General features: G+C 59.9%; 1 protein-coding gene across 1 annotated transcript in view; it reads right to left on the bottom strand.

The window, feature by feature from the left end:
• Positions 1-27,098, bottom strand: part of LOC110476886 (kin of IRRE-like protein 1) — a 39,560-nt gene that overhangs the window by 9,990 nt on the left and 2,472 nt on the right. Inside the window, exons 2-9 of the mRNA XM_077789431.1 lie at positions 11,681-11,830; positions 9,713-9,862; positions 8,509-8,666; positions 7,214-7,364; positions 5,692-5,797; positions 3,930-4,078; positions 2,867-2,994; positions 1,431-1,557 (exon numbers count right to left, since the gene is read on the bottom strand). Coding sequence (XP_077645557.1) covers positions 1,431-1,557; positions 2,867-2,994; positions 3,930-4,078; positions 5,692-5,797; positions 7,214-7,364; positions 8,509-8,666; positions 9,713-9,862; positions 11,681-11,830 — 1,119 coding nt within the window. The remainder of the gene's footprint in view (positions 1-1,430; positions 1,558-2,866; positions 2,995-3,929; positions 4,079-5,691; positions 5,798-7,213; positions 7,365-8,508; positions 8,667-9,712; positions 9,863-11,680; positions 11,831-27,098) is intronic.

Raw genomic sequence — 27,098 nt, 5'->3', positions numbered from 1 at the left:
GGGGAATAATCGGGAATGGGGAATGGGGAATAATCGGGAATGGGGAATGGGGAATAATCGGGAATTGGGAATGGGGATGGGAATGGGGAATGGGGAATGGGGAATAATCGGGAATTGGGAATGGGGATGGGAATGGGAATGGGGAATAATCGGGAATGGGGAATGGGGAATGGGGAATGGGGAATGGGGAATGGGGAATAATCGGGAATTGGGAATGGGGAATAATCGGGAATGGGGAATGGGGAATAATCGGGAATTGGGAATGGGGAATAATCGGGAATGGGGATTGGGAATGGGGAATGGGGAATGGGGAATGGGGATGGGAATGGGGAATGGGAATGGGGAATGGGGAATGGGGAATGGGGAATGGGGAATGGGGAATGGGAATGGGGAATGGGGAATGGGGAATGGGGAATGGGAATGGGGAATGGGGAATGGGGAAATGGGGAATGGGAAATGGGGAATGGGAATGGGGAATGGGGAATGGGGAATGGGGAATGGGGAATGGGGAATGGGAATGGGGAATGGGGAATGGGAATGGGAATGGGGATTGGGAATGGGAATGGGAATGGGAATGGGAATGGGAATGGGAATGGGAATGGGGATTGGGAATGGGGAATGGGGATTGGGAATGGGGAATGGGGAACTGGGAATGGGGAATTTGGGGGATTGGGAATGGGAATGGGGATTGGGAATGGGAATGGGGAATGGGGAATGGGGGATTGGGAATGGGGAATGGGGAATGGGGATTGGGGATGGGGGATCGGGAATGGGAATGGGGAATGGGGAATGGGGAATGGGAATGGGGAATGGGAATGGGGATGGGGAATGGGGAATGGGGAATGGGAATGGGGAATGGGGATTGGGAATGGGAATGGGAATGGGGATGGGGAATGGCGGCCCTGCGGGGACACGGGAACGGGATTGGGATGGGGAATTTGGGAATCTGGGGGATTGGGAATGGGAATGGGGAATGGGGAATGGGGATTGGGAATGGGAATGGGGAATGGGAATGGGGAATGGGGATTGGGAATGGGGATTGGGAATGGGAATGTGGAATGGGAATGGGGAATGGGGATTGGGAATGGGGATTGGGAATGGGAATGGGGAATGGGAATGGGGAATGGGGATTGGGAATGGGGAATGGGGAATGGGAATTTGGAAATCTGGGGGATCGGGAATGGGGGATCGGGAATGGGGATTGGGAATGGGAATGGGAAATGGGGAATGGGAATGGGGATTGGGAATGGGGAATGGGGGAATTGGGAATTAGGAATTGGGGATCGGGAATGGGGGAATTGGGAATGGGGGAATTGGGAATGGGGGCCCTGTGGGGAGACAGGGGGGGATTTGGGTTTTTTTGGGGGGATTTGGGTTTTTTTGGGAGGATTTGCGGTTTTTGGGGAGATTTGGGGTTTTTTTGGGCTGACCGTTGACGAAGAGGGTGACCTCCCTCTCGCCCACGCCGATCCGTGGCACGATGGCCTTGCACACGTACTGGCCGGCGTCGGCCTGCGTCACCGACTTGAGGTACAGCTGGTTGCTGTTGCTCAGGACCTGGGGGACACGGGGACATGGGGGACACCCCTGGGGGACACTGGGGACACCCCTGGGGGACACAGGGACATGGGGGACACCCCGAGGGGACACTGGGGACACCCGAGGGACACCCCTGGGGACACCCGAGGGACACCCCTGGGGGACACTGGGGACACCCCAAGGGGACACTGGGGACACCCCTGGGGGACACTGGGGACACTGGGGACACCCCGGGGGATACTGGGGACACCCCAACGCCCGGCAGCCCGCCCGGAGTCGTTCCCGGGGGAATCCCAGTGCCGGGCCCGGCTTTGGGGGGATTTGGGGTGCGGAGGGGGCACGGAGGAACGGTGGGGAACTTCTGGGGTCACGTTTGACCCCAATCCCAAACCGAACCCCAATGCAAATCCCGAATCCCAATCCCAAACCGAACCCCAATCCCGAATCCCAACCCCAAACAATCCCCAATCCCAATCCCCATCCCAACCCCAATCCCCAATCCCAACCCCAACCCCAAACCCAATCCCCAATCCCCAATCCCCAATCTCCAATCTCCAATCCCCAATCGCCAATCCCAACCCCAATCCCGAATCCCAACCCCAATCCCAACCCCAACCCCAAACCCAATCCCCAATCCCCAATCCCCAATCCCCAATCCCCAATCCCCAATCCCCAATCTCCAATCTCCAATCCCCAATCCCCAATCCCCAATCCCCAATCCCCAATCTCCAATCTCCAATCCCCAATCCCCAATCCCAACCCCGAATCCCAATCTCAACCCCAACCCCAATCCCGAATCCCAACCCCAATCCTGAATCCCAACCCCAACCCCAAACCCAAACCCAATCCCCAATCCCCAATCCCAAACCCAAACCCCAATCCCCAATCCCCAATCCCAACCCAATCCCAACACCAATCTTGAATCCCAATCCCCATTCCAACCCCAATCCCGAATCCCAATCTCAACCCCAACCCCAATCCCAACCCAACCCCAATCCTGAATCCCAACCCCAATCCCGAATCCCCAATCCCCAATCCCAACCCCAATCCTGAATCCCAACCCCAACCCCAAACCCAATCCCCAATCCCCAATCCCAACCCAATCCCAACACCAATCTTGAATCCCAATCCCCATTCCAACCCCAATCCCCAATCCCAACCCCAATCCCAATCCGGGATTTCTTTTGGGATTTCTTTTGGAATTTCTTTTCCGATAGTTCTGTGGATTTCTTTTGGGATTTTTTTTTGGGGATTTCGGGACACGTGGAGTGCCCCTGACCCCGAGGGGATGGGGAACGTTCCGGAATCCCCGGGAAGGGGGTCCTACCATGTTGGATTCCTTCTTGGTCCAGGTGAGGGTCAGCGGGGGGTTCCCCGACCACACGCAGGTCAGGGTGACGTCGGAGCCGATGTCGGTCACCGTGGGCTTGGGGTCCACCACGATCCGGGGGGCGACTGCGGGACACCCGAGGAGCGGGTGGGAGGGGTTCGGGGTCAGTTTTGGGGGTTTGGGGTCACTTTTGGGGGTTTGGGGTCAGTTTTGGGGCCAGTTTTGGGGTTTGGGGCTGGTTTTGGGGCCAGTTTTGGGGTTTGGGGACGGTTTTGGGGCCGGTTTCGGGGTTTGGGGCTGGTTTTGGGGTTTGGGGCCGGTTTTGGGGTTTGGGGCCAGTTTGGAGCCAGTTTTGGGGTTTGGGGCCAGTTTTGGGGCCGGTTTTGGGGTTTGGGGCCAGTTTGGAGCCAGTTTTGGGGTTTGGGGCCAGTTTTGGGGCCAGTTTTGGGGTTTGGGGCCAGTTTTGGGGTTTTAGGGCCGGATTTGGGGTTTGGGGCCAGTTTTGGGGTTTGGGGCCGGTTTGGGGGCCAGTTTTGGGGGATTTGGGTCACTTTTGGGGCTTGGGGCCAGTTTTGGGGCCAGTTTTGGGGCCAGTTTTGGGGTTTGGGCCGGTTTGGGGTCACTTTTGGGGCCGGTTTTGGGGCCAGTTTTGGGGTTTGGGGCCGGTTTTGGGGTTTGGGGCCAGTTTTGGGGTTTGGGGCCAGTTTTGGGGTTTAGGGAAGGTTTTGGGGTTTGGGGCCGGTTTTGGGGCCGGTTTTGGGGTTTGGGGCGGTTTGGGGTCACTTTTGGGGCCGGTTTTGGGGTTTGGGGCCGGTTTTGGGGGATTTGGGTCACTTTTGGGGTTTGGGGCCGGTTTCGGGGTTTGGGGCGGTTTGGGGTCACTTTTGGAGTTTGGGGCCGGTTTTGGGGCCAGTTTTGGGGTTTGGGCCGGTTTGGGGTCACTTTTGGGGCCGGTTTTGGGGCCGGTTTCGGGGTTTGGGGCGCTTTGGGGGATTTGGGCCGGTTTTGGGGCCGGTTTTGGGGCCGGTTTCGGGGTTCGGGGCGCTTCGGGCTCACTCACAGTGCACGTCCACCAGCGTGCTGACGTTGGTGCTGCCGATGTCGTTGTGCACCTCGCAGGACACGGGCTCCGTGAAGAAGGTGTAGTCCACCTGCGTGTCGTACCTGTTCTCCTTGGCCTCCTCGATGATCACCCCCCCTTTGGCCCACCTGGGACAGCCGGGACACCGTGGCACCCCGGCCCCCGTCCGAAATCCCGATCCGCATCCGAAATCCCGATCCCCGTCCGAAATCCCAATCCCCATCCGAAATCCCGATCACCATCCGAAATCCCGATCGGCATCCGAAATCCCGATCCCCGTCCAAAATCCCGATCCGCATCCGAAATCCCGATCCCCATCCGAAATCCCGATCCGCATCCGAAATCCCGATCCCCATCCGAAATCCCGATCCCCATCCGAAATCCCGATCCCCATCCAAAATCCCGATCCCCATCCTAATTCCTGATCCTGATCCGAAATCCCGATCCGCATCCGAAATCCCGATCCCCGTCCGAAATCCCAATCCCCATCCGAAATCCCAATCCCCATCCTAAATCCCAATCCCCATCCGAAATCCCAATCCTGATCCTAATTCCCAATCCTGATCCTAAATCCCAATCCCCATCCGAAATCCCAATCCTGATCCTAATTCCCAATCCTGATCCTAAATCCCGATCCGCATCCTAAATCTCCATCCCCATCCGAAATCCCAATCCTGATCCTAATTCCCAATCCTGATCCTAAATCCCAATCCCCATCCTAAATCTCCATCCCCGTCCTAAATCCCAATCCCCATCCTAAATCCCAATCCTGATCCTAAATCCCAATCCCCATCCGAAATCCCAATCCTGATCCTAATTCCCAATCCTGATCCTAAATCCCGATCCGCATCCTAATTCCCAATCCCCATCCTAAATCCCGATCCTGGTCCTAATTCCCAATCCTGGTCCTAATTCCCAATCCCCATTGCCATTTCCAGGGGGTTTTGGGGAGGGGACTCAGAGCCATGGTGGGGACCTTTGACCCCAATCCCAATCCCAATTCCCAATCCCAATTCCCAATCCCAATTCCCAGTCCCAGGTGGGGAGGGGACGCAGAGCCATGGGGGGACACTGAGTGACCCCAGGTGACCCCAGGTGACCCCAGGTGACCCCAGGTGACCCCGGGTGACCCCAGGTAACCCCAGATGATCCCAGGTGATCCCAGGAGACCCCAGGTGACCCCAGGTGACCCCAGGTGGTCCCAGGTGATCCCAGGTGATCCCAGGTGACCCCAGGTGACCCCAGGTGATCCCAGGTGATCCCAGGAGACCCCAGGTGACCCCAGGTGACCCCAGGTGGTCCCAGGTGGCCCCAGGTGATCCCAGGTGGCCCCAGGTGTCCCCATGTGGCCCCAGGTGATCCCAGGTGGCCCCAGGTGGTCCCAGGTGACCCCGGGTGACCCCAGGTGACCCCAGGTGACCCCAGGTGATCCCAGGTGATCCCAGGAGACCCCAGGTGACCCCAGGTGACCCCAGGTGACCCCAGGTGACCCCCGATGGCCCCAGGTGACCCCCGGTGGCCCCAGGTGATCCCAGGTGATCCCTGGTGATCCCAGCTGGTCCCAGGTGATCCCAGGAGACCCCTGATGGCCCCAGGTGATCCCAGGAGACCCCAGGTGACCCCAGGTGACCCCAGGTGACCCCTGGTGGCCCCAGGTGACCCCAGGTGACCCCAGGTGACCCCAGGTGACCCCAGGTGACCCCCGGTGGCCCCGGCGCAGTCGCGGCGGTTTCGGGGTCACCTGTAGCCCTTGATCTCGGGGTTGGCCGTGGCCATGCAGGTGAACACGACCCTCTCGCCCTCCTGCACCGTCTGCGGCTGGATGGACAGCGTGACCGTCGGGGGATCTGCGGGCACCGGCCGGGCTCAGGGGGGCGCGGGGGGTCCCCAAAACTCCGGGCTGGGGCAGCGCCCGCCCCGGGGCTGTCACCCGCTGGGGGCCGCCCCTGCCCGCAGCAGCCAGCGAGTCCCGGCCCTGCCTCCTCCTCCTCCTCCTCCTCCTCCTCCTCCTCCTCCTCCTCCTCCTCCTCCTCCTCCTCCTCCTCCTCCTCCTCCTCCTCCTCCTCCTCCTCCTCCTGCTCCAGCAAATCCCTTCCACCAGCACCGCTCCCGCCTGCGGCACCCCGAAAATCCCCCCAAAGTCCCCAAAAATCCCCCAAAATCTCCATCCAGCCCTGGTGTCCTCTGTCCCTGTCCGCATTTACAGTGGACATTGAGCCTGTCCCCAATGTCCCCGTGTCCCTGTCCTGTGTCCCATGTCCCTGTCCCCACGTGTCCCTGTCCTGTGTCCCATGTCCCTGTCCCTGTCCATGTCCCTGTCCCTGTCCCTGTCCCTGTCCATGTCCCTGTCCCTGTCCCTGTCCCTGTCCCTGTCCCTGTCCCCATCCCTGATCCCATGTCCCTGTCCCTGTCCCCCTGTCCCTGTCCCTGTCCCTGTCCATGTCCCTGTCCCCCTGTCCCTGTCCCTGTCCCCCTGTCCCTGTCCCTGTCCCCATCCCCACTGATGGTGCACGTTCAGCCGGACGAAGGTCTCCCATCTCCCATGTCCCTGTCCCTGTCCCATCTCCCATCTCCCATGTCCCTGTCCCTGTCCCCATCCCCACTGACGGTGCACGTTCAGCCGGACGAAGGTCTCCCATGTCCCCCTGTCCCTGTCCCTGTCCCTGTCCCTGTCCCTGTCCCCGTGTCCCCCTGTCCCTGTCCCCCTGTCCCTGTCCCTGTCCCTGTCCCTGTCCCATGTCCCATCTCCCATGTCCCTGTCCCTGTCCATGTCCCTGTCCCCACTGACGGTGCACGTTCAGCCGGACGAAGGTCTCCCATGTCCCCCTGTCCCCCTGTCCCCGTGTCCCCCTGTCCCATGTCCATGTCCCTGTCCCTGTCCCTGTCCCCGTCCCCACTGACGGTGCACGTTCAGCCGGACGAAGGTCTCCCATGTCCCCATGTCCCTGTCCCCTGTCCCTGTCCCCTGTCCCTGTCCCCGTCCCCACTGACGGTGCACGTTCAGCCGGACGAAGGTCTCCCATGTCCCCCTGTCCCTGTCCCTGTCCCTGTCCCTGTCCCTGTCCCTGTCCCCGTGTCCCCCTGTCCCTGTCCCCCTGTCCCTGTCCCCGTCCCCACTGACGGTGCACGTTCAGCCGGACGAAGGTCTCCCATGTCCCCGTGTCCCCCTGTCCCTGTCCCTGTCCCTGTCCCCCTGTCCCCCTGTCCCTGTCCCCCTGTCCCCCTGTCCCTGTCCCCCTGTCCCCGTCCCCGTCCCCACTGACGGTGCACGTTCAGCCGGACGAAGGTCTCCTTGCCGGCCGGCGCGGCCTCGTTGGAGCTGCGGCAGGAGAAGACGCGGCCGATGTCCAGGTCCGTGGGGTTGATGGCCAGCAGGCTCGTGGTGCTCTCGCGCTTCCCATCGGCCAGCAGCTCCTGCGCGGGGGACACGGGAGTGGACACGGGGAGGGGACAGCTCCAGCAGGGCTGGGGACAGCTCCAGCGGGGCTGGGGACACAGGGACAGGTCCAGCGGGGCTGGGGACAGCTCCAGAGGGGATGGGGACACGGGGAGGGGGACAGAGGGACATGGGGACAGCTCCAGACGTGCTGGGGACATGGGGACAGCTCCAGAGGGGATGGGGACATGGGGAGGGGACAGCTCCAGAGGGGCTGGGGACAGCACGGGGTGGGGGACAGAGGGACAGCACGGGGTGGGTGGCAGCAGGCACAGGGACAGGGTGGTGGCAGCAGGGACAGCACAGGGTGGTGGCAGCGGGCACAGGGACGGGGTGGCAGTGGGCACAGGGACGAGGTGGCAGCGGGCACAGGGACGGGGTGGTGGCAGGCACAGGGATGGGGTGGTGGCAGCAGGGACAGCACAGGGTGGTGGCAGCAGGCACAGAGACGGGGTGGCAGTGGGCACAGGGTGGTGGCAGTGGGCACAGGGACGGGTGGCAGCGGGCACAGGGACGGGGTGGTGGCAGTGGGCACAGGGACGAGGTGGTGGCAGAGGGCACAGGGTGGCAGCAGGCAAAGGGACGGGTGGCAGCGGGCACAGGGACGGGGTGGCAGCAGGCACAGGGACGGGGTGGCAGGGGGCACAGGGACAGGGTGGCACCGGGCACAGGGACGGGTGCCCGCGGGGACAGCACAGGGTGGTGGCAGCAGGCACAGGGACGGGGTGGTGGCAGCAGGCACAGGGTGGTGGCAGCGGGCACAGGGACGGGGTGGTGGCAGCGAGCACAGGGTGGTGGCAGCGGGCACAGGGTGGTGGCAGCGGGCACAGGGACGGGTGGCAGCAGGCACAGGGACGGGTGGCAGCGGGCACAGGGACGCGTGCCCGCGGGGACAGCACAGGGTGGTGGCAGCGGGCACAGAGACGGGGTGGCAGCGGGCACAGGGACGGGGTGGCAGCGGGCACAGGCACAGGTTGGTGGCACCGGGCACAGGGATGGGTGGCAGCGGGCACAGGGACGGGTGGCACCGGGCACAGGGACGCGTGCCCGCGGTGACAGCACAGGTTGGTGGCACCGGGCACAGGGACGCGTGCCCGCGGGCACAGCACGGGGACGCCGTACCGTGCTGGTGACGGCGCCGTCCTGCTGCAGCCCGTCGCGGAACCAGGCGATGGTGGCCGCGGGCTTGGCGCTGCGGGCGCGGCACGTCAGGTTGTAGGGGGTCCCCGCCCGCAGCAGGATCTCGGGGGCGCCGTCGATGGTGGGGTCCTCCGGGGGGACTGCGGGGGGACAGAGGGGACACCGGCTCGGGGGCACGGCCTGGGGGCGGGGAGGGGGCACCGGGGACCGTGTGGGGCACCGGGAATCGTGTGGGGCACCGGGGACCATGTGGGGCACCAGGGACCGTGTGGGGCACCAGGGACAGTGTGGGGCACCGGGAACCGTGTGGGGCACCGGGGACTGTGTGGGGCACCGGGAATCGTGTGGGGCACTGGGGACAGTGTGGGGCACTGGGAACCGTGTGGGGCACCGGGAACCCTGTGGGGCACTGGGAACCGTGTAGGGCACCGGGGAGCACATGCGTGGGGCACCGGGGACCGTGTGGGGCACCGGGGACTGTGTGGGGCACTGGGGACCGTGTGGGGCACCGGGGATTGTGTGGGGCACCGGGGACCGTGTGGGGCACCGGGGATTGTGTGGGGCACCAGGCAGCGTGTGGGGCACTGGAGAGTGTGTGGGGCACCAGGCACCATGTAGGGCACCGGGAATCGTGTGGGGCACCGGGAACCGTGCAGGGCACCGGGAATTGTGTGGGGCACTGGGAACCGTGTAGGGCACCGGGCACTGTGTGGAGCACTGGGGAGAGTGTGGGGCACCGGGGACTGTGTGGGGCACTGGGAACCGTGTGGGGCACTGGGAACCGTGTGGGGCACCGGGGACTGTGTGGGGCACCGGGAACCGTGTGGGGCACCGGGGACTTTGTGGGGCACCGGGAACCGTGTGGGGCACTGGGAACCGTGTGGGGCACCGGGAATCGTGTGGGGCACTGGGGAGAGTGTGGGGCACCGGGGACTTTGTGGGGCACCGGGGACCGTGTGGGGCACCGGGGATTGTGTGGGGCACCGGGAATCGTGTGGGGCACCGGGAACCGTGTGGGGCACCGGGCACCATGTAGGGCACCGGGAACCGTGTGGGGCACCGGGCACCATGTAGGGCACCGGGAACCGTGTGGGGCACCGGGAACCATGTAGGGCACCGGGAGCACGTGGGGCACCGGGCAGCGCGTGGGGCACCGGGAGCCGCGGGGCCGGCGGGGCAGGCTCACTGAGCACGGTGAGCTTGGCGCGGCGCGAGCGCAGTGCGGCCTCGGTGGCCTGGCACTCGTAGACGGCGTCATCGGAGAGCTCGGCGTCGCGGATCTCCAGGTTGTACTGGCCCGAGTCGGCCGTGCCCACGATGCGGTACCGCGGCCACGCTGCGGGGACACGGCGCGTCACCGGGGACAGCCCGGCCCCACCGGGACACCGCGGGCATGGGGGGACATCCCAAACCCACAGGGACACCGCGGGCACGGAGGGACACCAGGGGCTCAGAGGGACACCAGGGGCACGGAGGGACAGCACGGGCACGGAGGGACACCGCGGGCACAAAGGGACACCGCAGGCATGGAGGGACAGCCCAAACCCACAGGGACACCGCGGGCACGGAGGGACAGCCCAAACCCACAGGGACACCGCGGGCACGGAGGGACACCGTGGGCACGGACAGACACCGTGGGCACGGAGGGACACCACGGGCACGGAGGGACATCGCGGGCACGGAGGGACACCACGGGCACGGAGGGACAACCCAAACCCACCGGGACACCGTGGGCACGGAGGGACACCGCGGGCACGGGGGGACAGCCCAAACCCACAGGGACACCGCGGGCACGGGGGGACAGCCCGGCCCCACCGGGACACTGCAGGCGCGGAGGGACACCGTGGGCTCAGAGGGACAGCCCAAACCCACTGGGACACCGTGGGCACGGAGGGACAGCCCGGCCCCACCGGGACACCATGGGCACGGAGGGACACTGCGGGCACGGAGGGATTCCGCGGGCACGGAGGGACAGCCCAAACCCACAGGGACACCACGGGCACAAAGGGACACCATGAACCCAGAGGGACACCATGGGCACAGAGGGACACCGCAGGCACAAAGGGACACCGCGGGCATAGAGGGACACCACAGACCCACAGGGACACCATAAACCCAGAGGGACACCGCGGGCATGGAGGGACACCCCAATCTCACAGGGACACCCCAATCCCATGGGTCACCCATGGGACACCCCAACGACACAGAGACACCCCAATCCCACGCCCAGGCTGTGGGGACAGCACTGGGGAGTCACACGAGGACACCCCCAGGGCCACCCTCCCTTTCCCGGGTACCTTTCAGCCCCTGCCTTGGGGTGCCACCCCCAAAGCCACCTGTCCCCAGTGGTGTCCCCACAAGCCACCCGTCCCCACCGCAGCCCCCCAGGGCCACCCATCCCCAGTGGTGTCCCCCCAAGCCACCCATCCCCAGTGGTGTCCCCCAAAGCCACCCATCCCCAGTGGTGTCCCCCAAAGCCACCCGTCCCCAGTGGTGTCCCCCAGGGCCACCCGTCCCCAGTGGTGTCCCCCAAAGCCACCCGTCCCCAGTGGTGTCCCCCAAAGCCACCCGTCCCCAGTGGTGTCCCCCAAAGCCACCTGTCCCCAGTGGTGTCCCCACAAGCCACCCGTCCCCACCGCAGCCCCCCAGGGCCACCCATCCCCAGTGGTGTCCCCCCAAGCCACCCATCCCCAGTGGTGTCCCCCAAAGCCACCCATCCCCAGTGGTGTCCCCCAAAGCCACCCGTCCCCAGTGGTGTCCCCCAGGGCCACCCGTCCCCAGTGGTGTCCCCCAAAGCCACCCGTCCCCAGTGGTGTCCCCCAAAGCCACCCGTCCCCAGTGGTGTCCCCCCAAAGCCACCTGTCCCCACCGGAGCCCCCCAGGGCCACCCGTCCCCACCGGAGCCCCCCAAAGCCACCCATCCCCAGTGGTGTCCCCCAAAGCCACCCGTCCCCACCGGAGCCCCCCAGGGCCACCCGTCCCCAGTGGTGTCCCCCCAAGCCACCCGTCCCCAGTGGTGTCCCCCCAAAGCCACCCGTCCCCAGTGGTGTCCCCCAGGGCCACCCGTCCCCAGTGGTGTCCCCAGAAGCCACCCGTCCCCACCGGAGCCCCCCAAGCCACCCGTCCCCACCGCAGCCCCCAGCCCCCGTGGCACCTTTGAGGCCCTGGCCCATGCCCAGGGCCAGCCCGTCCTTGGTCCATTGCACGATGCCGGAGTAGTTGAGCACCACGCAGGACAGGACGATTCTCTGCCCGGCCACCACCGTCCGGTCCTCGGGCTCCTCCACGAAGCGCGTCTGCACCGCTGCGGCCACGGCGCCGCCGTCACCGCCCGGCGCCCGGCACCGCGGCGCCGCGTGCCCCGCCATCCCGGGAACCCCGGGATCCCCCCGAGAACCCCCGGGATCCCCCTGAGATCCCCCCAAGAACCCCCTGAGAACGCCCAGGACCTCCCTGAAATCCCCCAAGATCCCCCCCAGGACCTCCTGAGATCCACTGAGATCCCCCTGGAATCCCCCAAGATCCCCTGAGATCTCCCCAAGACCCCCCAGGACCCCCTGAGACCCCCCAAGGATCCCCTGGAATCCCCACAGGACCCCCACAGGACCCCCTGAGACCCCTCAGGATCCCCTGGAATCCCCCCAGGACCCCCTGAGACCCCCAAGGATCCGCTGGGATCCCCCCAGGACCCCCCCAGGACCCCCTGAGACCCCTCAGGATCCCCCAGGGTCTCCTGGAGCTTCTCAGGATCCTGCGGAGCTGCCCGGATCCTCCTGGAGGTGCCCAGGATCCTCTCCGGGTCCCCCCGGAGCTCCCGGGACCCCGGGATCTGCCCAGGATCCCCCCAGGATCCCCCCGAGACCCCCCCAGGACCCCCCGAGACCCCTCAGGATCCCCCAGGATCTCCTGGAGCTTCTCAGGATCCTGCAGAGCTGCCCGGATCCTCCTGGAGGTGCCCAGGATCCCCCCGGGATCCCCCCGGGACCCCGGGATCTGCCCAGGATCCCCCCAGGATCCCCCCGGGACCCCCGGAGCCGCCCCAGCCCGGCCCCGCCGCTGCTGCCGGCGGCTCCCGGGGATCGATCGGTGCCGGTCGGGGATCGATACCGGCCCCGCTCCGCTGTCACGCGGCCCGCGGGGATCGAGCGGGACGTGACCGGGACAGGGACGGGGGGAGGGACGGGGAGGGGACAGCGCGACCCCCGCCCCCCCCGCTCCCAGCCCAGGCTTTAGTTCTGGAATAACGGCAATAAATATTCACGGGACGGCACGGAACGGCACGGAACGGCACAGAACGGCACGGGAATGGCACGGGAATGGCACGGGAATGGCACGGAATGGCACGGGAATGGCACGGAAGGGAATGGGAATGGCACGGGAATGGCACGGAATGGCACGGAAGGGAACGGGAATGGCACGGAACGGCACGGGAATGGCATGGGAATGGCACGGGAATGGCACGGAAGGGAATGGGAATGGCACGGGAATGGCACGGAATGGCACGGAAGGGAACGGGAATGGCACGGAACGGCACGGGAATGGCACGGAATGGCATGGGAATGGCATGGGAATGGCACGGAAGGGAATGGGAATGGCACGGGAATGGCATGGGAATGGCACGGGAATGGCACAGAATGGCATGGGAATGGCACGGGAATTTCGGGGAGACCGAGGGGAAACGGGCACCGGGCTGGCACCGGGATTTTGGGGACATCGAGGGGAAAACGGGCACAGCTCGGGAAGTCGTGCCCTGCGCCACCCGTGCCACCATTCCCCGTGTCACCGTCCCCTGCCCGGCCAAATTCCAACCCGAACTGGCACTGGTGGCACCCGCCCGGCGTGCCACCATCCCTTTGTCCCCACACATTGTCCCCAACCCCGGAACGGCAGCGCCGGGTCCCCGCAGTGCCAGTGCCACCCCCGGTGCCACCATCCAGTGCCACCATCCAGTGCCACCCCCGGTGCCACCCCCGGTGCCACCATCAGTGCCACCATCCAGTGCCACCATCCAGTGCCACCCCCAGTGCCACCATTCAGTGCCACAATCCAGTGCCACCATCCAGTGCCACCCCCGGTGCCACCATCAGTGCCACCATCCAGTGCCACCATCCAGTGCCACCCCCAGTGCCACCATTCAGTGCCACAATCCAGTGCCACCATCCAGTGCCACCCCCGGTGCCACCTCCAGTACCACCCCCGGTGCCACCATCCAGTGCCACAATCCAGTGCCACCATCCAGTGCCACCCCCGGTGCCACCCCCAGTGCCACCATCCAGTGCCACCCCCAGTGCCACCTCCAGTACCACCCCCGGTGCCACCATCCAGTGCCACCATCCAGTGCCACCATCCAGTGCCACCATCAGTGCCACCATCCAGTGCCACCCCCCCGTGTCCCCCCGTGTCCCTCCCGTGTCTGTCCCCGTGTCCCCGTGTCCCCCCGTGTCCCCGTGTCCCCCCGTGTCCCCGTGTCCCCCGTGTCCCCGTTTCCCCCCGTGTCCCCCCGTGTCCCCGTGTCTCCCCGTGTCTGTCCCCGTGTCCCCCCGTGTCCCCGTTTCCCCGTGTCCCCGTGTCCCCGTGTCCCCCCATGTCCCTCCCCGTGTCCCCGTGTCCCCCCGTGTCCCCGTTTCCCCGTTTCCCCGTGTCCCCGTGTCCCCGTGTCCCCCCATGTCCCTCCCTGTGTCCCCCCGTGTCCCCGTGTCCCCCCGTGTCTGTCCCCGTGTCCCCGTGCCCCCGTGTCCCCCCGTGTCCCCCCGTGTCCCCGTGTCCCCCCGTGTCCCCCGGCCCGTCGGAGCTCTCGCTTCCCGCATTCCTCCCCCTTTTCTCCCTGTTTTTTCCCTTTTCCCCCCATTTTTCCCCATTTTCCCCATTCTCTTCCCCCCTTTTTCCCATCCTCCCATCCTTATTTTATCCCTCCCTCGTCCCTCCCCTCTCCTTTCAGATCTGAATCCTTTCCCCTCTTCCCTTCCCGAGTTCTTCGCTGCTATTTTTACGTGAAACAACAACAAAAAAATTCAAATAAAACCCAACTCAACCCAAACCCCGAAGCAGGCGAGGAGGGAGGGGAGCGCTAAAAAATCCAATCATGAAATAAAAAATCCAGGTTTTTCCCCCTTTCTGCGGGGAAGGAAAGAGGATTTGGGAAGGGAAGAGGCCGGGGCTGCTGCGGGTGCCGCCGCTGTCCCCTCGAGTCACTCGTGTCCCCTCGTGTCCCCTCGTGTCCATCGTGTCCCCTCGAGTCCCCTCGTGTCCCCAGGGGACACCGGGGGCACCTCCGGGGGTGGCACCGCGGGGCGGGGACAGCGAGGGGATGGGGCGGGATCGGTGGGATCCATGGGGTGGGATTTATGGGATTTATGGGATTTATGGGATGGGATTTATGGGATGGGATCAGTGGGATCCATGGGATGGGATTTATGGGATTTATGGGATCCATGGGGTGGGATTTATGGGATCCAGGGGATGGGATTTATGGGATCCATGGGGTGGGATTTATGGGATCCATGGGGTGGGATTTATGGGATCCAGGGGATGGGATTTATGGGATTTATGGGATCCATGGGATGGGATTTATGGGATCCATGGGGTGGGATTTATGGGGTGGGATTGATGGGATGGGATCAGTGAGATCCATGGGGTGGGATTTATGGGATTTATGGGATTCATGGGATGGGATTTATGGGATGGGATCAGTGAGATCCATGGGGTGGGATTTATGGGATTTATGGGATCCATGGGGTGGGATTTATGGGATTTATGGGATCCAGGGGATGGGATTTATGGGATGGGATCAGTGGGATCCATGGGATGGGATTTATGGGATGGGATTGATGGGATGGGATCAGTGAGATCCATGGGATGGGATTTATGGGATGGGATCCATGGGATGGGATTTATGGGATCCATGGGGTGGGATTTATGGGATCCATGGGGTGGGATTTATGGGATGCATGGGATCGGATTGATGGGATGGGATCAGTGGGATCCATGGGGTGGGATTTATGGGATTTATGGGATCCATGGGGTGGGATTTATGGGATCCGTGGGGTGGGATTTATGGGATGCATGGGGTGGGATTTATGGGATCCAGGGGATGGGATTTATGGGATCCAGGGGATGGGATTTATGGGATGGGATCAGTGGGATCCATGGGATGGGATTTATGGGATCCATGGGGTGGGATTTATGGGATCCATGGGGTGGGATTTATGGGATCCATGGGGTGGGATTTATGGGATCCAGGGGATGGGATTTATGGGATCCATGGGGTGGGATTTATGGGATCCAGGGGATGGGATTTATGGGATCCATGGGGTGGGATTTATGGGATCCAAGGGATGGGGTGGGATCAGTGGGATCCATGGGATGGGATGGGATGGGATTTATGGGATCCATGGGATTGATGGGATGCGGAGGGATCCCAAACTGGAGACCCCGGCAGGGCTGGGAGTGGGGGTCCCGTCCTGCCGGGAATTTGGGGTCCCACCCTGACAGAAGAGCGGGATCACATCCTGCTGGGAATGGGGGACGACATCCCGATGGGAATTTGGGGTCCCACCCTGACAGAAGAGCGGGATCACATCCTGCTGGGAATGGGGGACGACATCCCGATGGGAATTTGGGGTCCCACCCTGCCGGGGAATTCTCGGTAACTCTGGCCCCCATTCGGCCGGGATTTGGGATCCCATTTTAGCAGGGATCGATCCCGTTTTCCCAGGAATTCTGTCCCTGTTTTCCCAGGAATTCCGGCCCTGTTTCCCCAGGATTTCCAGCCCTGTTTTTCCAGGAATTCTGTCCCTGTTTCCCCAGGAATTCTGTCCCTGTTTCCCCAGGAATTCTGTCCCTGTTTCCCCAGGAATTCTGGCCCTGTTTTCCCAGGAATTCTGGCCCCGTTTTCCCGGCAATTCCGGCCCTGTTTCCCCAGGATTTCCAGCCCTGTTTTCCCAGGAATTCCGGCCCTGTTTTCCCGGGAATCCCAGCCCCGTTTTCCCGGGAATCCCGGCCTATTTTCCCGGGAATTCTGTCCCTGTTTCCCCAGGATTTCCAGCCCCGTTTTCCCAGGATTTCCAGCCCTGTTTTCCCGGCAATCCCGGCCCTATTTTCCCGGGAATTCTGTCCCCGTTTTCCCAGGATTTCCAGCCCTGTTTTCCCGGGAATCCCGGCCCCGTTTCCCGGGAATTCTGTCCCTGTTTCCCCAGGATTTCCAGCCCCGTTTTCCCAGGATTTCCAGCCCCGTTTTCCCGGCAATCCCGGCCCCGTTTCCCGGGAATCCGCCCCGCGCCGCCCGGGCTCGCAGACGAGATCAGCCCTGGCACATCCGCGCTCCCCCGCCCCGCCGGGAACTATTTTGGGATGCGGAATTTGGGATTCCAGCTCGGCTCCGGGCGGGGACACGAAGCCACGGCCGCGTCCCGGGCTCCCCGTTCCACCCAAGCCCGCCGGGATGAGAATTCCAGAGGGAAACGGCGCATCCCGGCCTTGGGGGCGCCCCCGAAAGCCCCGGTCCCTCCCCGCTTCCCAAAATTCCCGGCCCCGGGAGATTCCCGGCGCCTCTTCCCTCTGGAAAAGCGCCCGGGGGGAGCTGTGGGGTCACGGAATTCCAGGATTTTCTGAGCTGGGGAAGGAATTCCGGGTTCCAAACTGTCCCCGCCTTGTCAGCAGCCGGGTGATGCCGCCCGTCTGTCCCGGGGATTTCGGGGTTCGGGGATCCCGGGGTTTCGGGGATCCCGGGAGTTTCGGGGATCCCGGGAGTTTCGGGGATCCCGGGAGTTTCGGGGCTCGGGGATCCCGGGAATTTCGGGGTTCGGGGATCCCGGGAGTTTCGGAGATCCCGGGAGTTTCGGAGATCCCGGGAGTTTCGGGGATCCCGGGAATTTCGGGGTTCGGGGATCCCGGAATTTCGGGGTTCGGGAATTTCAGGGATCCCGGGAGTTTCGGGGATCCCGGGAGTTTCGGGGATCCCGGGAGTTTCGGGGTTCGGGGATCCCGGGAATTTCAGGGATCCCGGGAGTTTCGGGGTTCGGGGAATTTCGGGATCCCGTGAATTTCGGGGTTCGGGGGTCCAGCCCCCGGTGCTGGACGCGCCCCCGGTGTCCCCCCGGCCCCGGTGTCCCCCCTTTTTCCCCCTCGCCGCTCTGGCCGCAATCGCCGTCCCCAATCCCGCCGTCATTAAATATTCCAGCCTTAATTCCTCCTTAATTGCGGCCGCAGCCCCGATCCCCGCCGGGCCGGCCCGGGCGGTGTCCCCGCGGTGCCACCGGGCACGGCCGGTCCCGCCGTGGCCCCGTCCCTGGCCCCGTGGCCCCGTCCCTGCCATGAGGGGAAACGGAGGGGGTCATTCCATGGGGAAACTGAGGCACGGCTGGGGTTATTCCATGGGGGAAACTGAGGCACGGAGGGGATTTCTAAAGGGAAACTGAGGCACGGCTGGGGTTATTCCATGGGGGAAACTGAGGCACGGCGGGGGTTATTCCGTGGGGGAAACTGAGGCACGGCTGGGGTTATTCCGTGGGGGAAACTGAGGCACGGAGAGGATTTCCATGGGGGAAACTGAGGCACGGCTAGGGTTATTCCATGGGGGAAACTGAGGCACGGAGGGGATTTCCATGGGGGAAACTGAGGCACGGAGGGGATTTCCAAAGGGAAACTGAGGCACGGAGAGGATTTCCATGGGGGAAACTGAGGCACGGCTGGGGTTATTCCATGGGGGAAACTGAGGCACGGAGGGGATTTCCATGGGGGAAACTGAGGCACGGAGGGGATTTCCAAAGGGAAACTGAGGCACGGAGAGGATTTCCATGGGGGAAACTGAGGCACGGAGGGGATTTCTAAAGGGAAACTGAGGCACGGCGGGGGTTATTCCGTGGGGGAAACTGAGGCACGGCTGGGGTTATTCCATGGGGGAAACTGAGGCACGGCTGGGGTTATTCCATGGGGGAAACTGAGGCACGGAGAGGATTTCCATAGGGGAAACTGAGGCACGGCGGGGGTTATTCCGTGGGGGAAACTGAGGCACGGAGGGGATTTCTAAAGGGAAACTGAGGCACGGCTGGGGTTATTCCGTGGGGGAAACTGAGGCACGGAGGGGATTTCCAAAGGGAAACTGAGGCACGGCTGGGGTTATTCCATGGGGGAAACTGAGGCACGGCTAGGGTTATTCCATGGGGGAAACTGAGGCACGGAGGGGATTTCCATGGGGGAAACTGAGGCACGGCTGGGGTCATTCCATGGGGGAAACTGAGGCACAGATGGGATTTCCAAAGGGAAACTGAGGCACGGAGAGGATTTCCATGGGGGAAACTGAGGCACGGAGGGGATTTCTAAAGGGAAACTGAGGCACGGCTGGGGTTATTCCATGGGGGAAACTGAGGCACGGCGGGGGTTATTCCGTGGGGGAAACTGAGGCACGGCTGGGGTTATTCCATGGGGGAAACTGAGGCACGGAGGGGGTTATTCCATGGGGGAAACTGAGGCACGGCTGGGGTTATTCCGTGGGGGAAACTGAGGCACGGAGGGGGTCATTCCATGGGGGAAACTGAGGCACGGCGGGGGTTATTCCGTGGGGGAAACTGAGGCACGGGCGGTGCCGCTCCTCCCCCCGCGGCCCCGGGGCGCCTCTGCCGCGACCCGGGGCCGTTATTGCCATTAATTAGCGCTGTCTCATTAAGACATCTGCTAACGAGGCCGCAGCTCCGGGGGGGCGGGGAGGGGGGGGAACGGTTCCAGCGCTTTTTTAAAATTTATTATTTTTATTTTTTAATTTTCTCCAGTTTCCCTCTCATTAAATTCGGGATTTTTATTTCTTTTTTTTTTTTTAATTTTTTATTTCCCCCCCCCCGCTCGTCCCAAAAAATCTCCCCATCCCCCCCCCGCTCAAGCGAACGAACAAAAGTCTTAATTAGAGATTGTTCCTGCGCTAATTAATGAAACGGCGCCAGTGGGAGCGCGAGGGGCGGGGGGAGGGGCGGGTGGGGGGGTCACGGGGAATTTGGGGGGTCAGGTCCAAATTCTGGGGGGGTCAGGGCGGTTTTTGGGGGGGTCAGGGCGGTTTGGGGGGTCAGGTCCAAATTTTGGGGGGGTCAGGGCGGTTTGGGGGGTCAGGTCCAAATTTTGGGGGGGTCAGGGCGGTTTTGGGGGCTCAGATTTGGGGAGGGGTCCCTGGAGCCTCTAGCAGCTCAATTTTGGGGGCTCAGGGGGAATTTGGGGGGGTCAGGTCCGTGTTTTTGGGGGGTCAGGGCAGTTTTGGGGGGTCAGGGCAGTTTTGGGGGGTCAGGTCCGTGTTTTTGGGGGGTCAGGGCAGTTTTGGGGGGTCAGGGCAGTTTTGGGGGGGTCAGGGCGGTTTGGGGGGCTCAGATTTGGGGAGGGGTCCCTGGAGCCTCTGGGCGGCTGAATTTGGGGGCTCAGGGGGAATTTGGGGGGTCAGGTCCGCGTTTTTTGGGGGGTCAGGGCAGTTTTGGGGGATCAGGGCGGTTTTTGGGGGGGTCAGGGCAGTTTTGGGGGGTCAGGTCCGCGTTTTTTGGGGGGTCTGGGCAGTTTTGGGGGGGTCAGGTCCGCGTTTTTTGGGGGGTCAGGGCGGTTTTGGGGGTTCAGATTTGGGGAGGGGTCCCTGGAGCCTCTGGGCGGCTGAATTTGGGGGCTCAGGGGGAATTTGGGGGGGTCAGGTCCGCGTTTTTTGGGGGGTCAGGGCAATTTTGGGGGATCAGGGCAGTTTTTGGGGGGTCAGGGTGGTTTTGGGGGCTCCAAATTGGGGAGGGGTCCCTGGAGCCTCTGGCAGCTCAGTTTTGGGGGCTCAGGGGGAATTTGGGGGGGTCAGGTCCAAATTTTGGGGGGGTCAGGGCAGTTTTGGGGGCTCTGATTTGGGGAGGGGTCCTGGGGGCCTGCGGGGGACTCAGTTTGGGGGGGTCAGGGGGAATTTGGGGGGTCAGGGCGTTTTTTCGGGGGGTTTGGTTCAGGATTTTTTAGGATGGGAATCTGGTTTTTTTGGGGTGGGATTCGGGTTTTTTTTTTTGGGTGGAATTCGGGGTTTTTCGGGGTGGGATTTGGGATTTGTTTGGGGTGGAATTCGGGTTTTTTTGGGGTGAGATTTCAGGATTTCTTGGGGTGGAATTCGGGAGTTTTCGGGTGGGATTTTTTGGGGTGGAATTCGGGGTTTGTTTGGGGTGGAATTCGGGATTTTTCGGGACGGAATTCGGGATTTTTCGGGATGGAATTCGGGATTTTTCGGGGTGGGATTTGGGATTTGTTTGGGGTGGATTTCAGGATTTATTTGGGGTGGAATTCGGGGTTTTTCGGGGTGGAATTCGGGGTTTTTCGGGGTGGGATTTGGGATTTGTTTGGGGTGGAATTCGGGTTTTTTTGGGGTGGAATTCGGGGTTTTTCGGGTGGGATTTTTTGGGGTGGAACTCGGGGTTTGTTTGGGGTTGGATTCGGGATTTTTTGGGGTGGAACTCGGGGTTTGTTTGGGGTTGGATTCGGGATTTTTTGGGGTGGAACTCGGGGTTTGTTTGGGGTTGGATTCGGGATTTTTCGGGATGGAATTCGGGTTTTTTCGGGTGGGATTTTTTGGGGTGGAACTCGGGGTTTGTTTGGGGTTGCATTCGGGAATTTTTTTGGGGTGAAATTCGCTTTTTTTGGGGTGGGCTCCGGGTTTTTCGGGGTGTCCCGAGCCCTCCCGCCCCGCTCCCCTCCCGCCGCGCGATGATCCCACACTCCTGGAATTTCAGGAATTTCCTGCCAAGGCTCCTCTGGAAAGGCAAAAACGCCGAATTTTTAACCCCCTGCGCGCCGGGCCGGCCCCTCGCGTCCCTCTGAGGATCAATTCGGATTTTTCCCCGATTTTCCGGGCGGGGATCGCCGCTGTCCATGGAAAACCCGACAATTCCTGCCTCAGTTTCCCTCTCCTTGATCCCAAGGGTTCCGTTCCTGCCCCAAATCCACCTAAAAACCCCCAAAAACCGCCCCAAAAACCGCCCCGGGGGAGCTCTGCCCATCCCAAATCCCAATTTGGGTGGGAAATTCCCTTTTCCCCAACTTTACTTAAATTAAATCCGCTCTGAATTCTTTCTTTCTTTCTTTCTTTTTCTTTCCTTTCTTTTTTTTTTTTTTTTTTTTTTAATTGAAATTTCACCAAAATAAGGGAAAAGAGGAAGAAAAAAGGGCCTGGAATTGTCCCCCCCAGAGCGGCCCCAGCATCGGGATATTCCCATTTCCAGCCCCGGAGAGGGGGAAAAGTTGGAAAAATGTGAATTTTGGGGGGAAAATCCAAGTGGGGAAAGGAGAAAAAAAAGTGGAATTTGGGCAAAATCCAACTGGAGATGGGGAAAATGTGGATTTTGGGGGAAATCCAACTGGGGAAAGGGAAAAATGTGGATTTTTGGGGGAAAACGTGGATTTTGGGAAAAATCCGCATGGGGAAAGGTGGAAAATGTGAATTTTGAGGAAAATCCATTGGAGGAAGGGGGAAAAAAGTGGAATTTGGGCAAAATGCACCTCGGGGTGGGGAAAAAAGTGGATTTTGGGGAAAATACAACTGGGGAAAGAAGAAAAATGTGGATTTTGGGGGGGAAAAGGTGGATTTTTGGGAAAACCTCACCTGGCTGAAGGGTGAAAATGTGAATTTTTTGGGGGAAAATCCAGCCGGGCAAGGCTCCCACGGGACACCCCAAGGATCGATCCCGATCCCGATCCCGATCCCGGAGCCTTCCTCGCGCTCCTCCTCCCCCTGCCCGCCCCTTCCCATTCGCGTTTAATTTAAATTAAAAAAAAAAAAATTACAAAAATTAAATTTTTCCCCCCCCCGTTCCCATGGCAACGCCTCCGAGCGCTCTCGCCTTGGAAATAAAAGTTGTTTTTTCCTTCCCCCCTCCTCCTCCTCCTCCTTTTCCTCCTTCCCTTCCCATTCCCATCCCAAACCCCCCCGGATTTTGATTTCCATTTGGATCATAATCCGCCCGTTGCCATGGCAACGCCGCCAGCCTTCCCGGCCAGCCCGTGCAGACACGGCTCCTTCCCTTTTTCCCCTTTTCCCCCTTTTCCCCCTTTTTTCTCATTTTTCCTCCTTTTTTCCGCCCCCCTTTCCCCCCTTTTCCCCATCTTCCCTTCTTTTCCCCCATTTCCCCTCAATTTTTTCCCATTTCCCCTCATTTTTTCCCATTCCCCCCCCTTTTCCCCCATGTTTTCCTCTTTTTTCCCCATTTTTCCTCATTTTCCCCCATTTCCCCCCATTTTTCCCCATTTCCCCCCATTGTTTCCCATTTCCCTCCATTTTTTCCCATTTCCCCCTCCATTTTTTCCCATTCCCCCCCCTTTCCCCCCATGTTTTCCTCTTTTTTCCCCATTTTTCCCCATTTCCCCCATTTTTCCCCATTTCCCCCCATTTTTTCCCATTTCCCCCCCTTTTCCCCCCATTTTTCCCCTCCTCCCTCCCTGCCCGGGCTCCCGGTGTGGCTTTTCCCAAATCCCAGATCCCAAATCCCAAACCCCAAATCCCTGATCCCAAATCCCAAACCCCAAATCCCAAACCCCAGATCCCAAATCCCAAACCCCAAATCCCTGATTCCAAATCCCAAATCCCAAACCCCAAACCCCTGATCCCAAATCCCAGATCCCATACCACAAAACCCTGATCCCAAATCCCAAATCCTAAACCCCTGATCCCAAATCCCAAACCTCAAACCCCTGATCCCAAATCCCAGATCCCATACCACAAAACCCTGATCCCAAATCCCAAATCCTAAACCCCAAATCCCAGATCCCAAATCCCAAACCCCAAATCCCTGATCCCAAATCCCAAACCCCAAATCCCAAATCCCAAACCCCAAACCCCTGATCCCAAATCCCAAATCCTAAACCCCAAATCCCTGATCCCAAATCCCAAACCCCAAACCCCTGATCCCAAATCCCAAATCCTAAACCCCAAACCTCAAATCCCGGACCTCAAATCCCAAATCCCCATCCCAAATCCCAAATCCCAAACCCCCGCTTTATGCAAATGAGCCGCGTGCCCAAGAGAGCGCAATTAACGCTAAAACCAGAGCGATTAATTAGAAGATAATGAAGAGAGAAGGAGCCGGGAGAGGGAAAAGGGGCGGGGCTTGGCGGCAGCGGGGGGAGGGGGAGAATTCCCAAAAATTCCTGAGAATTCATGAAAATTCCCAATAATTCCCCAGAATTCCTGATAATTCCTGAGAATTCCCGAGAATTCCTGATAACTCCTCATAACTCCCAAGAATTCCCCAAAATTCCCAATAACTCCCAAGAATTCCCCAAATTCCCAGTAATTTGGGATATTAATTCCCAATAATTCCTGAGAATTCCTGATAACTCCTGAGAATTCCCCAAAATACCCGATAATTCCCACAAATCGGGGGCGTGAACTGAGGAAACCATTAATGACTGAAGGAATGAATGAGTAAATGAATAAATTAATGAATTAATGAGCTGGGCCATTAATGAGCTCAGGGACACTCCAAAATCATCCTGAAATCACAAAAATTCACCCCAAATCACCCAAATTCACAAAATCACATGAAATCACGCTGAAATCCCCTCAAATCACCCAAAATCAGCCCAAACCCACCCCATTATCACCCCAAATCACAAAAATCACCCCAAAACTCACCAAGGAAACCCCCAATGACCCCAAATGACCCCAAAATCTCCCAACTGGCCCAAATCACCCCAAAATCACCCAAATCACCCCAAAATCAGCCCAAACCCACCCCATTATCACCCCAAATCACAAAAATCACCCCAAAACTCACCAAGGAAACCCCCAATGACCCCAAATCACCCCAAAATCTCCCAACTGGCCCAAATCACCCCAAAATCTCCCAAATCACCCCAAAATCAGCAGCCCCCCCCCTCAGTTCCCGGGCCCTGGCCCCGCCCCCCAGAACCGAACCTGGGGTCAAGGGTCACATCCCAGTTCAATCCCAGTCCATCCCAGTCCATCCCAGTCCATCCCAGTTCATCCCAGTTCACTCCCAGTTCAATCCCAGTTCAATCCCAGTCCATCCCAGTTCATCCCAGTCCCTCCCAGTTCAATCCCAGTCCATCCCAGTTCATTCCAGTTCAATCCCAGTCCATCCCAGTTCATTCCAGTTCAATCCCAGTCCATCCCAGTTCAATCCCAGTTCATTCCAGTCCATCCCAGTTCAATCCCAGTTCAATCCCAGTCCATCCCAGTTCAATCCCAGTTCATCCCAGTTCAATCCCAGTTCAATCCCAGTTCAATCCCAATCCATCCCAGTCCATCCCAGTCCATCCCAGTCCATCCCAGTTCAATCCCAGTTCAATCCCAGTCCATCCCAGTCCATCCCAGTTCAATCCCAGTTCAATCCCAGTCCATCCCAGTTCATCCCAGTTCATCCCAGTCCATCCCAGTTCAATCCCAGTTCATTCCAGTTCAATCCCAGTTCAATCCCAGTCCATCCCAGTTCAATCCCAGTTCAATCCCAGTTCATTCCAGTTCAATCCCAGTCCATCCCAGTCCATCCCAGTCCATCCTAGTCCATCCCAGTTCAATCCCAGTCCATCCCAGTTCATCCTGGACAAGTCCCTGACCAAAGGGGCCACAAATCCCCCAGATCCCAAATCCCACAGGTTCCCAAATCCTCTGGGATCCCAAATCCTCTGGGATCCCAAATCCTATGGGATCCCAAATCCTCCAGATCCCAAATCCCCCGGATCCCAAATCCTCCAGATCCCAAATCCCCCGGATCCCAAATCTCTGAGATCCCAAATCCCACAGGATCCAAAATCCTCTGAAATCCCAAATCTCTGGGATCCCAAATGTCACCTCTCTTATGCGAGGGAAGGAGGAAAAGGTGGGAAGATGAAAATAAAATATAATACAATACAATACAATGCAATATAATACAATAAAATAAAATAAAACAAAGTAAAACAAACCAAACCAAAAGAAAAGAAAAGAAAATGTAAATATAAAATAAAATATGAAATAATAAAAAAAATAAATTAAAAATATAAAGTAAAATAAAATAAAATAAAATATCAAATAAAAATTAAAAAAATTAAAAAACCAAAATAAGAAATAAAATAAAAACTAAAGAAAAGAAGAAATGAAAGAAAAGGCCCAATGAGATCAATAAAAGCCCCGCAGGAGGCAGAGGGCGGCCCAGGAACGAATGGATATTTGGAATATCCATTGGATATTTGGTCTGGGGCGCAATCCCGGCGAGGACGAGCGGCTTCCTTTCGGATCCAGGAAAGGATTGAACGAGAGCCCGGCCGGAGCCACCCCAGATCCCGGCCTGGCCCGAGTGGGAACCCCATGTTTGCCTGAAATCCCCAACATTTCCCGGAAAATCCCCAAAATTGCCTGAAAACCCACATTTTCCTGAAAAAAAAACCCTAAAAATTTCCTGAAAAAAACAAATTTTCCTGAAAAAAAACCCGCAAATTCTGGCCCGGCGCGTTGGGAGCCAGGCTCGTCTCAGAGGTGATGGAGGAGCAAAAGGGGGATTGGGATGGGATGGGATGGGATGGGATGGGATGGATTTGGGATGGATTTGGGATGGGTTGGGATGGGTTTGGGATGGGATGGGTTTGGGATGGGTTTGGGATGGGTTTGGATGGATTTGAGATGGGTTTGGGATAGGTTTGGGTTTGGGATGGGTTTGGATGGATTTGGGATGGATTTGGGATGGATTTGGGTTTGGGATTGAAGAGATGGGATGGATTTGAGATGGGATGGATTTGGGATGGGTTTGGGATGGGTTTGGGTTTGGGATGGGTTTGGGATGGGTTTGGGTTTGGGATGGGTTTGGGATGGGTTTGGATGGATTTGAGATGGGTTTGGATGGATTTGGATGGATTTGGGATGGGTTGGGATCGGATGGGATGGGATGGGTTTGGGATGGATTTGGGATGGGTTTGGGTTTGGGATGGGATGGGTTTGGGATAGGTTTGGGTTTGGGATGGGATGGGTTTGGGATGGGTTTGGGATGGGATGGATTTGGGATGGGTTTGGGATGAGTTTGGGATGGGTTTGGGATGGATTTGGATGGATTTGGGATGGGATGGGATGGGATGGGATGGGATGGGATGGATTTGGGTTTGGGATGGGATGGGATGGGATGGATTTGGGATGGGATGGATTTGGGTTTGGGATGGGATGGGATGGGATGGGTTTGGGATGGATTTGGGATTGATTTGGGGTTGGGATTGAAGAGATGGGATGGATTTGGGATGGGATGGATTTGGGATGGGTTTGGGATGAGTTTGGGATGGGTTTGGGTTTGGGATGGGTTTGGGGATCACTGGGATTGTCACGTAGGGACATTGAGCCCTGATCCCAATCGGAGCCATTGATCCCAAAGCGGATCCCTCCCATCCCAAACTGGAGCCATTGATCCTAAAACAGATCTCTCCTATCCCAATCGGAGCCATTGATCCCAATCGGAGCCATTGATCCCAAACCGGATCCCTCCCACCCCAAACCGGATCTCTCCCATCTCAAACTGGAGCCGTCCCAAACCGAAGCCATCGATCCCAAAGCAGCCCTGGCCCACCCCAATCGGAGCCATCGATCCCGATCGGAGCCATCGATCCCG

The sequence above is a fragment of the Lonchura striata genome, chromosome 33, assembly GCF_046129695.1.
Source record: "Lonchura striata isolate bLonStr1 chromosome 33, bLonStr1.mat, whole genome shotgun sequence".
In the NCBI taxonomy this organism is placed as follows: domain Eukaryota; kingdom Metazoa; phylum Chordata; class Aves; order Passeriformes; family Estrildidae; genus Lonchura; species Lonchura striata.
Note: the sequence above shows the minus strand (reverse complement) of the source record. Positions and strands in the feature narration are given on the sequence as shown.